The 13,222-nt window shown below is 48.2% G+C and overlaps 1 protein-coding gene across 1 annotated transcript in view; it reads left to right on the forward strand.

Moving 5' to 3' along the window:
* The window catches only part of KPNA3 (karyopherin subunit alpha 3), a 1,475,105-nt gene that overhangs the window by 1,227,784 nt on the left and 234,099 nt on the right, over positions 1–13,222 (forward strand). The window contains exon 15 of the mRNA XM_069640670.1: positions 6–168. Within this exon, the coding sequence (XP_069496771.1) occupies positions 6–168 (163 nt within the window). The remainder of the gene's footprint in view (positions 1–5; positions 169–13,222) is intronic.

The following is a 13,222-nucleotide window of genomic DNA, read 5'->3' on the forward strand; positions in this document are numbered from 1 at the left end:
TTTAGGTGGAGTACCTTGTAAAACAGAATGTAATCCCGCCATTCTGCAACTTGCTCTCAGTTAAAGACTCTCAGGTTGTGCAGGTGGTTTTGGATGGGCTGAAGAATATTCTGCTAATGGCCAGTGATGAGGCAAGCACAATCGCTGAAATAATAGAAGAATGCGGAGGTAAGGATTTTTTATTTATATCATTTTTTGTGAAATTGAGTTTCCAGTTTTTAAAAATACTGGAAAACTGCCATCTTGCTCTGATTTTTATTTATTTATTTTTCTATTCTTTACTGGTCCATAAGTTCACAATCTGAGTTGAACGATTTTAATCTGCTTTTAGAATGGATAATAAAAATCATGCAGAAAGTAATCGCAATGCATTTTAGTACAAATGATCATTGCAGCTAAGGGAACACTTGTGTGAAATTACTTATAGCGAGTTAATGTATAGATTGCAGTCTAAATCCTATAGCGGTCAATTTGCTGCAACACCATAGGAGCAGTGGGTACTCAAATCTTTTACCTCATTCTGGATGCACAGTTAGACAACTAAAACAGTCTTTGGGTACAGGGACAGAGCACGATCAGGTTTTATGCAATCTCAGTAAACTAATGCTGCTGCTCAAATTAAAAACTGAAAGGGGAAACATTTGCAGAGAAAAATCTTATACTGTACTTTATTCAAATTAAAATATTGTTGTGTGAAAATGTAAAAGAAACCAGTCCTCAAATAATCCAGTCACAAACTTCCCTCTGGTTGTAAACCAGTAAAATTCACTGCAAGATTTGTGCGGTCAGCAGATATCGATGTCGGATCCCCACAGGATTTCTCTGTCTGGGTAGAGAAGCACAATATTCAGGAATGTGGATCGTGCCAATCCATGCATCCGATGCCCCTCCAGTAAAAGGCGGGAAAACTCTTCACATACTTGCACAAGGAAAGTAGTGCATTCTCTGGCAAGGTCGGGCGGACCGCCCGTCCGCAGACCGTCCACTGCGCTAGGGGAGAAGCATCACTACAAGTGGGTTCCACAAGTAGTTCTTCCCATCCTTCTTAGTCTTTCAAGGAGAGACGTCCTAATTCGCAAGACACCCCGGAATCAGCTCCACAGATGGTTTCCTGCCCAGTCCTCCACCCCCTATAGGAAGCAGATCTTTTGTTTGAAGATGCTAGGCATCTTCAAGTTGCCAACTGCCTGCCTCTGCTCTGGAGCTTTTGGCTTTAACGGGACCCACTGCATTGCCACAGACCAGTATAAACCCTGCAGGGGAGCCTGACGGTATGTCCCGCCGCTGTCTGACTCTGCCTCCACGTGTCAAGGCCTCTGCGCCATCTGTTGAGATGGATTTTCACAATCAGCCCTATGGACTGATTGGGAGGCCATCCTATTCTGATGAACAGGGATAAACACTAATGTCTAGTGTGTGCCCGGCATGGTATCAAGAGTGTGTCATGATGCCTACCTCCAAGGAGCCAGGTCTGACCCAGCAAGCCCAGAGGCAGGCATCATTTCCCCCAGGGGAGTGCCAGCGGGCCCAAGCTGGGGCCCTTTGGACGCAGTCCTGGCGCCTTAGGCGCCAGGCTCATGTTGGACCTCTGTCCTGGCGCCTTAGGCGCCAGGCTCATAAAGCTAGACATGTGTTCAAGTGTTTTAATGTGCACTTACCTGATGCAGACCATGCTGCCACATCCAGGCTCTCTTGAGGCCTGAATAGGAACTACTTTACCTGTGGGACTACTTTCCACCCGGGTGTGGTCGGGGAAGGATACATACCTGATCGGAGGAAGGATACACACTTGGAACTTCTTCCAAAGCTATTTAAACCACACCCGATCAGCAACTCACGCTTCGCGTTGTTCTTCTCCTCGCAGCTGGACGCTCACCGTGTCAGCTCCTGCATCTGGACTTCAGCCACGCCTGTCAGCATCCTGGGTCACCTGCAAAGGGAGACAAGAGACCTACCAGCTAATCCTGAACCACGGAGACATCACTGACGATCCTGAAAGGGAAGACATCATTTTTAAAAGCATTTCGTTACGATCGCTGCAGCGCTGCATTTCACTCACCTTTCCTGGGTTCCTCCATCTTCAGCAGCGATCATCCGGATACACAGCCACTTCCCAGAGCCTAGAGAAAAAGACAAGAATAAGAGGTGAGAGAAGGAAGGGAATAGGAAAAGCTCAGTTTCCTTCTAAGACTTACCTGTTGGGTCATTCCCATTTCTTTTCGGGTCTTGCTGCTTTCAAGCATTTTCCGGACCCCGGCCCCTATGGGGAAAAAAGACAGACATTAGATGAGCGAATGCAAAAACATTACCTGAGCGCTCATCTAGGACTTACCAGATCTTTACTGTAACTGCACGTTTCACTTCGGGTCAGCACCATATCTCCGGCATTCCGAACCCCAGCCCCTATGGGGAAAAGACGACAACATTAGCGCTTTGTTGCAAGAAGTCTCCAAAGGAATCTTCATTCATTACCTGAAAAAGACAATGAATATTATTATTTAAAGCTTGAACTTTTGAACTTGCAACAGAACTTTTACAGCGCCTTACCAGTATAATCAAGCTTACCTGAACTCCCATCTAACCTCAATCCAGTGAAGTAACTGGGTTCAACGCGCCCCTGCGTCAGAAGCAGGATGGAGAGCTCGTCCTTTCAGACCCTAAGGTGAGACTTCACGGGGAATCGTGGAAGGGTATCATGGAGGGTTGGAAGAGAGTGGGAGGCTTGAGCATAACTCAGTCAGTAGGTAATACTCCCTTTTCACGCACAGGGGTATATTCCTACGAGCCGGAGAAGCCAGAGTAGAGGGCCCTTCCTGTCCATCTTCAGAGTCCTGCGCTTCACCATTGAAGAAGCATCAGCACTCGAAGCCAGACCTGCGCCTCCGTGGGGACCAGGTGAGCGTTACAGAGTGACAGACTTAAAGATACATTTCCAAAACCTTTATTTCGAATGGATTGTGTCCTCTCACGTTCCTCATCTTATGATAAGTTATCCCAGCTTTAGCTGCTTCAGAAACATTTTTCACCAGGGGGCGCTGTGTTAGAGACTGCGGAGTCGATGTCCCTCGAGGGCTGCCGTCGGGCGTCAACGTCATCCGCTGTATAAAGGGCTCGAGCAGCGCCCGTTAACCTCAGTTCTGTTTTAAGACAAAAGGATTCGGGCAAATCCGTTAGAAAATCTCATCACGAGTCGAGGATCAAGATCTGAAAGTCGCTTGGGAACATCTTCGTCTTCGATGAAAGTCAAGAAAGCGATGTCATAGGTCTTCTTCCTCCTCTTCAGAAAGGAGAGTGACGTACCCTTCAAAACACGATTCCCCAGAAAAATGGGAGGGCTTCGATGATGAAAATATTCGAGAAAGCGGCCAAGACCCCCTCGAAGTTGCTGCTTGGTGATCATGCCTCTAGTCACTCTAAAGGTGACAGGAAAATCAAGATCCAAACAAGCAAGGGTTGAAAAAGAGATGAGCATCGTCAAGGGAAAGTTCTCCGACACCTCACTCTAAATCTAAGCCTACGGTGCACAAATCGGGGCAAGAAGAATCGGCGTCGAAGACTAAATCTGACACAACATCGACAACCATAGCGTCGAAATCGATTACAAAGATGGCGTTAACGCCTGTAGCTTCGATAGCATCGATGCCCTCTTCGACAGCATCGAAACCTCCTTCAACTCTGTCGAAGCCAGCGTCTAACTTATCAACGCCTTCGACGCCTTTATTGAGGCCTTCGCTAATTCCAAGGCCCAAGTCGACGCCATTTTCTATGCCTAGACAAGTACCACCTTCCTTGCCTGAAAAGGCTTTTCACCCTCAATCTAGACCGGAATTCTTTACTTGCATGTCTTCTATACATGGGGAGCATTCCTCTGAAGAGTATGTCACTCCAGCTGGAGTTAGATTTGGGGACAGGGAGGTCCCTAAAGAACTAGTCGACCTACGGTCAAGAATAACAGACTTGTATGATTGCCTACAAAATGCAAGTGGCTTGGACACTTCTCCTGAAGTGGATTTTGAGAGGCCAGACCCTACAGATCGTGCTGATCCTAGCTATAGAAATCTTATGGAAAGAGTCATAGATTTTATGGGATGGAAAGCAGCTTCCCCAGATTTTTGACCAGGATGACACGACTGATATCCTGAGTGAGGGTCCCTTAAAAGATCCTGTTTTACCGTTCCATAAGGCTTTACAAAAAAGGGTAATGGCAAATTGGAATAACCCACATTCGATTCCAGCAGTAAATAAAAAACTGGTACCAAAATATAGACCAGCCTTATCGGACCCACAGTATTTGTCCAAGCATCCCTCTCCCGAAAGCCTTGTAGTTCAAGCTGCAACTTCCACTAGGCAGTCAGTTTACCCATCAATACAACCAGATAGGGACGACAAAAAAGTTGATGCTTGGGCACAGAAAGCCTTTACTTCGGGCAGCATGGCCCTGAAATAAACTAATGTAACTTGCACATTGCCAAGATTTACCTTTACCCTGTGGGACTGTCATCAGCGGCTGAATGCATCCCGGAAGGTGAGGAACGGGATGGTTTCCTGGCTATAGTGAAGGATGGTAAAGAGGCTATGGAGGAATGCCTTCAGTCAGGATTGGACACTGCAGATAGTATAAGCAGGTCCATGGCTTCTAGCATTCTTGCGCAGATTCGGCTTGGCTGAGAAAATCTGGATTTGCACCTGATGTGCAGTCTAGATTACTTAATATGCCCTTTGACGGCTTGAGGTTGTTTGGCAGTAAGGCGGCTGAGAGCTTGTAGAAGCTGCAGACCTCGAAAGCAGCAACAAAATTACTCAGCGCCACTATAAGGCAGCCTCAACAGCACTCTTACGCAGGGTAATCTTCCTGGAAGAGTCACCCTTTTCGCTTCTATTCCTCTTTTGGAAAAGGGAGAGGGCAGGCCAGTCACAGAGGCCAACAGAGAACACCCTTTCGTGGTGGAAAGGGGAGAGGTGCTAGATCAGCCACAGCAGCAGCTACTACCTCCTCAGCCACTGCTGCAGCCGCTGCAAAGCCACTTTGAGGTCTTAACCCACAAGACCCCGGTGGGAGGCAGAATCACTCATTATCTGGACGAATGGCAGGGCATTACGTCAGATGCTTGGGCACTAGAGATAGTCACCCATGGTTACGGTCTTCCTTTTCATCAGAGACCTCAAGATCATCCACCGGGAGCCAACACTAAAAACTTTGTGCAGGAGATTTTAACCCTGCTAGAGAAAGGTGCAATAAAACATGTACCTGTGGCGGAGAGGAACAAGGGTTGGTACTCCCCCCTATTTTCTCATCCCCAAAAAAGACAGAGGATTGAGACCCATCTTGGACTTGAGAAGCGTGAACAAGTTCCTCAGGAAGGACAAGTTCAAGATGGTGACCCTTTCTCAGATCCTTCAGGCTCTTCAACTTCAGGACTGGCTGGTTTCATTGGACCTTCAGGATGCTTATTTTTCATGTGCCAATCCATCCCAAGCCCAGAAAGTACCTGAGGTTCGCAATTGGTGGTTCTCATTATCAGTTTCGAGTTCTACCATTTGGGCTGACCTCCGCCCCGAGGGTCTTCACCAAACTAATGGCAGTAGTGGCAGCAAGTCTCAGGAGAGGGGGGGGATTCACATCTACCCGTATCTGGACGATTGGCTAATCAGGGCAAGTTCACCCGAACTGGCCCAGAGACATCTGGCCATGACCTGTCACTTCCTACACAAATTGGGCTTCTCCCTCAATTACAATAAGTCACAAATGATTCCGAGTCAGACTCCAATTCATCCGAGAGGTTCTGGACACCACCTCAGGGAAAGCCTTGCCTCTCGAGGAAAGAGCTCACCACATTCTGCAGATGGTAACAAAATTTCAGAATGCCCAACATCTACCGGCGTTCGACTTCTTAAGGTTGCTCGGCCTCATGGCATCCTGCATTTTTCTGGTGCCAGAGGCTCGACTAAGGATAAGATCCCTTCAGTGGGCCCTCAGGACTCAATGGTCCCAGTTTTCGGGGGAGGTGTCAGATCTTCTACAAGTCCCAACGAAAGTGACTCAAGATCTTCTATGGTGGGCTTGCAAGGAGAATATCCTCAAGGGGGAACCGTTTTGGCAACCATGGCCGGAGATAATGGTAGTGACGGACGCCTCACTTACAGGGTGGGGAGCCCACACCAACGATCTGACAATCGGCGATCGTTGTTCTCCATCGGAGTACAAACTACACATCAACTTTTTGGAGCTGAGAGCAATCAGACTAGTGCTGAAGGCTTGTCTGCCCTCTGTACAAGGAAGGAATGTCCTGATAATGACAGACAACACAGTGGCCATGTAATACCTCAACAAAAGGAGGCGTAGGATCACTTCCGCTGTGCAGAGAGGCAATGCAGCTCTGGTTCTGGGCAATGCAAGAAGGAATCTCTCTATCAGCAGTTAACCTAGAGCTAAATACGGCGGCAGACGCTCTGAGCAGGCAGAGCAGTCTCCCACGAATGGGAGCTAGCTCAGGAAGTCCTTCAAGAGAGCTTCACACTTTGGGGAACCCCTCAAGTAGATCTGTTCGCGACCGGGACAACCCGAAGTGCAAACTATTGCTCAAGGGAATTTCCCCCGAGAGGAGCTCTAGGGGGACGCGTTCGTAGTGGACTGGGTATTTCCACTCCTGTACGCGTTTCCTCCAGTAACCGTGATTCCTCATGTAATCAGGAGGTTGAGAAAGTTCAGGAAAACCATGATCCTAATTACCCCGGACTGGGCCAGGAGGACGCAGTACCCGGACCTTCTGGACATGTCCATCTGCCCTCCAATACGTCTTCCACAAAGAGAGGATCTTCTCTCGCAAGAGGAAGGTCGGGTTCTCCATCCAGAGGTCAAGACACTCAGCCTTCACAACTGGTTTCTGAGAGGCTAAGATATAAGGATTGGGACCTCACGGATGACGTAATGGAGATTTTGCCATCGGCCAGAAGGCCAGCAACAAAATCCTTGTAACGGTGTCGTTGGAACAAGTTCAGTAACTGGTGCAGGGATAAGAATGTGGATCCATTTCTTTGTAATACTCCAACAGTACTTTCTTATATCTTACACTTAGCCAATTTGGGGCTCAAGTTGGGATGATAAAAGGTTATTTGGCAGCGCTATCCATCTTTAAGCGCTCTTCGGAAGGTGTCCTATTTTGAAATGCCTTTAGTCATTCAATTCTTGAAAGGGTTGACAAATGTATACCCTCCAACACCTTTTCTAGTCTTAAAATTTCTTGTGTGCTCCTTTCAAGCCTTTACATTCTTGTCCATTAAGACTGCTCACTCTCAAAACAATTCTGTTAGTGGCTATAACATCAGCCCGCAGGTTAAGTGAGTTGCAGGCACTGTCTTGTAAGCCTCCTCACACTATTTTCCATAGAGAAAAGGTCATTTTAAAAGTCAAGCCATCATTCTTGCCTAAAATAGTGTCTGATTTTCATCTGTCACAGAAGATTGTTCTACCTTCGTTTTATCCTCCACCTCACGCTAGTAAGGAAGAGGAAATGTTACACAGACTGGACCCAAAAAGGGCTCTGTTTCTATATTTCCAGATTGACAAATCTCCGACAATGTGACCAACTATTCGTTGGATATACTGGGCACAAATTGGGCCTTGCAGTAACTAAAACTCTGTCCAGATGGATAATTGTAGCCAGCTCTGAGTGCTATAAATTGGCTGGAAAAGAGCCTCCGAATGGATTAAGGGCTCATTCAACCAGAGGCATGGCAACTTCCACGGCCCTTCAGAGGGGTGTCCCTGTGCAGGATATTTGTGCTGCGGCCACTTGGCCTTCAATGCACACCTTTGTAAAGCACTACTGCTTGGACTCTACTTCTTACCAAGGAGGACTATTTGCAAAAGCTATCCTTCATTCTGTCCATAATTAAAAATTCTAGTACCCCCACCTCCAAAATTACCACTGCTATGGGAATCTATCATAAGATGAATACGTGGGAGGACACAATCCATTCGAAGAACAAGTTACTTACCAACTGCAACGTTCTTTCGATTGGATGTTACTCCCATGTATTCCTCATCGACCCTCCCATCCTACCCCTCCGTACAGTTTACGCCAGTTGCTCTCTAACTTCCTTAAGAGCCTAAAGACTTAAAACCTGATCAACTGATGCGACCATGAACACCCCGTAAAAACAGAACTGAGGTAACGGGCGCTGCTCGAGCCCTTTATACAGCGGATGACGTCGATGCCCGACGGCAGCCCTCGAGAGAAGGGACATAGACTCCGCGATCTCGACCACAGCGCCCCCTGGTGACTTTTTTTTCTGAAGCAGCTAAAGCTGGGATAACGATTATCATAAGATGAGGAATACATGGGAGGAACATCCAATCGAAAGAACGTTACAGTTGGTAAGTAACTTGTTCTTCTAAAAGTTCCTGGGTTGATGTAATCACTAACTGACGCAAACACTAAAGGGATGGTTCCCTTAAATGATGTTTCTAAGGGCTGTCGAAGTCTACAAGCCCGAAATAAAAATCTGTCTGTGTCTAAGCCTATGCATGCCCGCCCTCTTTGACAACAATGTGTTAGGAAGTCTTTCAAAAGCAAAAGGTGGTGGTTCAACAAAAATGGGGAAACCCAGGATTGGTTTCAGCTGGTCTTCTCAACAAATGTAGGTTGCACAGCTCCGAAAGGAGGAGTTCAATCGAAAAGGGTATGTTCATAATGTTATGGAGATGTATTGTTATGCCACATCCTCTCTCCTAGTGAGACCCCCAACACTTTTTGCTCGACTTCTGGACCTTTTCATTTTAAACCTGAATGAGTAGAGCCTTTTTCCACTCATTCATTCTTGTGTGCTCTCTTTAGGAACTCTACTCTTTGTATTCTACCTGTTCTATGAAGTCTGTCTGCTCCATAGTTCTTAAAGGCATCTGGGTTTACTACTGCAGCACACAGCTCCTTATGGACAGTGTTGCTGGCGACCCTTAACTAGGATAGAGTGATACTTGGTATTTCTTGCAAAACTCTATAGAATGAGAGATTGGCACACACCACCTTTACTGGAGTCCCAGGGATAACTAGTATCCCCCTTATCTCTTCTCCTCCCTTTTCTATGCTCATGTGACTTTTTAGTCGTAGTTATGGCTGGTGGCAGTGGACGTATTCAACCAACTATTTTCATACTGCATGCTGTGTCTATAGCCTCGGTAGTGCACAATACTAGAATGGTTATTCTTTGTTAGCCCTTCTACCATTCTAGGAGGGGTAGGTCAGTGGGTGTGTTTTGCCTTTGGCGGGAACCCTTAGGTATCCCTGCCTAGGCTCCAGAGTGTCTGGGCAGGAAGTGGGGGAGTCGTCCACACCCCTGTCCTTTGTCTGCCAGAGTGCCTGAATAGGACCAGCTCCCACAGGGGGTCTGGCTGTCCTGATTGCACAGCCAAACGACCCTTTCGAATGGATTGTCCTCCAACGTATTCCACATCTTTGACATGTAATGTCCACAGCTGTGCACTTCGGAAACTTTTCCGGCAGAGGTTGTCCTGCGTCGATGGTGTCGGGGTCAATGTCCCTCGAAGACTTCCGTCAAGGGCGATGTCACAGGATGTTATAAATAGTATGCAAGGCGCCCGTAGCCTCAGTTCCAATTTTTCTGCGAACGTGTTAACTCCGTGAGACTTGGCGCGCCTCGTGTGTTCATCATTACGATGTCTTTCTCTTTGACCCCTCCGACTCCGCAGTCTGGTTTCAAGACCTGCCGGGACTGCAAGTCAAAGATGTCGCTCACCGACCCCCACCACATTTGTTTGTGGTGCCTGGGTGAGTTGCACGACACCGACGACTGCTTGAAATACCAGTCGCTGACTGCCAAGGCCTTGCAGAAGGGAAAGCTTCAGGTAGGTAGGGTCTCTAAGCATGTGAAGTCTCGGACTTCCAAGTCCAAGGGGGTTTCCACTGACAACTCGAGGGGTGACTCTCCACGTCGGAAAGAGTCCCGGGGATCTCGGTCCCGGAGTGGTTCCTGCCACTCGTCCTCGTCCTGGCACTCTAGGAAGCACTGTCACCGGTCACCTTCCCCGTCCTCCTCGGGGGATTGAGACCCATCATGGACTTGCGTTAGTTGACCAAACTTCTCAGGAAGGACAAGTTCAAGATGGTTACTTTTTCTCAAGTCCTCCAGGCCCTTCAACTTCAGGATTGGTTGGTGTCTCTGGACCTCAAGGATGCTTACTTTCATGTGCCGATTCATCCCGCGCACAGGAAGTACCTGAGGTTTGCGGCTGGCGACTCGCACTTTCAGTTTCGGGTCCTGCCGTTCGGATTGACCTCCGCCCGAGGGTCTTCACCAAGCTAATGGTGGTGGTGGCAGCGTACCTCAGGCGAGGGGGGAGAGGGGGGAAATTCACGTCTACCCCTACCTGGATGACTGGCTGATCCGGGGAAACGCTCCCAAGCTGGTGTGGATCTCGGTGTCACCTGCTGCACCCTCCACAGGCTGGGCTTCTCCCTGAATTTCAAGAAGTCGCATCTGATACCTTCCCAACAGCTCCAGTATATCGGGGCTGTTTTAGACATATCTTGGAAGTGTTTACCTCCCAAGGTAAGGGCTCATCACATTGTGCATATGGTGGACACGTTTCAACATGCCCAGTGTCTCCCGGCTTTCGAATTCTTAAAGTTGCTCGGCCTCATGGCCTCCTGCATTTTTCTGGTGCCAGAGGCCCGGCTGCGGATGAGATCCCTGCAGTGGGCTCTCAAGATGCAGTGGTCAGTTTTCCGGCAAGATGCTGGATCCCGTTCAGATTCCTCTCTCGGTCTCCCAGGATCTTCTGTGGTGGGCTGACGAAGGGAACCTGATGAAGGGTGAACAGGTTTGGCAACCGTGGCCGGAGGTGACAGTGGTGACGGATACTTCCCTCACAGGATGGGGTGCTCATGCCAAAGACTTGACCGCCAGTGGTCGTTGGTCTGCGTCGGAGTACAGACTCCAGATCAATCTGTTAGAGCTGAGACTTTTCTTCCCTCTGTATGGGGGGAGGAGTGTCCTGATCATGACGGACAACACAGTGGCCATGCATTACCTCAACAAAGAGGGAGGCGGGTAGGGTCACTTCCGTTGTGCAGAGAGGCAATGAAGCTCTGGTTCTGGGCCATCCAGCAGGAAATTTCGATATCGGCAGTTCATCTGGCCAGAGACGAAAATGCGGAGACACTGAGCCGGCAGAGCATGGTCTCCCATGAGTGGGAGTTGTCTCAGGAAGTCCTTCAGCAAATCTTCGAACTTTGGGTAACCCCACAAGTGAATCTCTTCGCCACCAGTGTCGAACCGAAGTGCGAGAGATTCTGCTCAAGGGAATTTCCTCCAAGAGTAGCCTTAGGAGACGCGTTTGTGGTGGATTGGTCATTCCCACTGCTGTACGAGTTTCCTCCAGTCCCCGTCATTCCTCAAGTGTTGTGGAGGTTACGGAGGTTCGGTTCCCACATGATCCTCATTAATCTGGATTGGGCAAAGAGAGCGTGGTACCCGGACCTTCTAGAAATGTCCATCTGCCCTCCACGTAGTCTTCCCTACCGAGAGGATCTGCTCTCACGCGAGGGGGGGGGGTCTGGTTCTCCATCCAGAGGTCAAGACTCTCAACCTTCACGATTGGTATCTGAAAGGTTGAGGTATAAGGATTGGGACCTCCCGGATGACTTGATCGAGATGTTGCTTTCGGCCAGGCGGCCTGCAACAAAATCCCTGTACCAGTGGCATAAATTCTGCGACTGATACAGAGATCACAATGTGAAAACTTGCTTTTCAGTGCTCCATTCCTATGGTTTTGTCTTTCTTGCTTTCTTTGGCCCACAGGGGCCTTCAAGTGGGTACCATTAAAGGATACCTGGCGGTGCTGTCTATATTTAAGCGCTCCTCTGAAGAATGTTCTTTAAGATTCCTTTGATTTCTCAGTTTCTAAAAGGACTGACTAATGTTTTCCCGCCGTCCCTTTTCCAGGTGCCGGTTTGGGATTTGAATTGTGTTTTGAAAGTTCTCATGGGTGCTCAGTTTGAATCTTTGCACTCTTGGCCTTTGAGATTACTGTCCTTCCAAGACTGTGTTCTTGGTTGCGGTTACTTCCGCTCGCAGAGTGAGTGAATTGCAGGCATTTTCATTTAAGCCACCCTTTACTGTGTTTCACAAGGACAGGGTTGTACTGAGAGTACGTCCCTCCTTTCTACCGAAGGTAGTTTCTGAATACCATTTGAATCAAAAGGTCGTTCTTCCATCTTTCTACCCTCCTCCTCATCCAGGGTAAGGAAGAGGAGCGACTCCCATCGGTTGGATCCTAGGAGAGCTATGAGCTTTTACATTTGTAGGATGTCCACGGTCAGAGTGGACGATCAACTCTTTGTAGGATATGCTGGACACTGATTGGGCCAGGCTGTTTCCAAATAGACCTTGTCCAGGTGGATTATCCTTCCATTACAGAGTGTTACCGATTGGCAGTCAAGGACCCTCTTGAAGGGTTGAGAGTTCATTCCACTACGGGTGTGGCTACTTCCACCGCCCTCCAGCGGGGTGTTCCTATTAGGAATATTTGTGATGCTGCTACATGGGCTTCCATCCACATCTTTGTAAAACATTATTCCCTGGATACAATCCATGGTCAGGATATGGGCTTTGGGAAGGCGGTTCTTTATTCCGCAATCTAATTGGGCACTCTAAATTAATTTCCCTCCATTTACTGGTACTGCTTTGGGAGTCTATCAAAGATGTGGAATACGTTGGAGGAGACAATCCATTCGAAGAACAAGTTACTTACCAACTGGTAGCATTCTTTCGACTGGATGTTTCTCCAACGTATTCCACATCGCCCTCCCAGCCAGCCCCTCAGGAGAATTTCCTATGAGATTGCAGCTTCTGTTTCCACAAGGCTAAGTGCAGTCAAGCAGGCATGAGACTGGTGCCACACGTTCTGGGGGAAAAAAACTTACTGAGGCTACGGGCGCCGTGTGTCCTATTTATAACATCCTGTGACGTTGCCCTCGACAGAGGCCTTTGAGGGACATTGACCCGACGCCATCGACGCAGGTCGCCCTCTGCCGAAAAAGTTTCCAAAGTGCACAGAGGTTGACATTACATGTCAAAGATGTGGAATATGTTGGAGGAACATCCAGTCGAAAGAACGTTACCAGTTGGTAAGTAACTTGTTCTTCTGTAAAATGCTGAGATTGCAGAGGAGTGTGTGCTGGGGTTGTATAAAAGGTGAGGC

This window comes from Ambystoma mexicanum, chromosome 7q (assembly GCF_040938575.1).
Source record: "Ambystoma mexicanum isolate Mex_15411 chromosome 7q, UKY_AmexF1_1, whole genome shotgun sequence".
Taxonomy (NCBI): Eukaryota; Metazoa; Chordata; class Amphibia; order Caudata; family Ambystomatidae; genus Ambystoma; species Ambystoma mexicanum.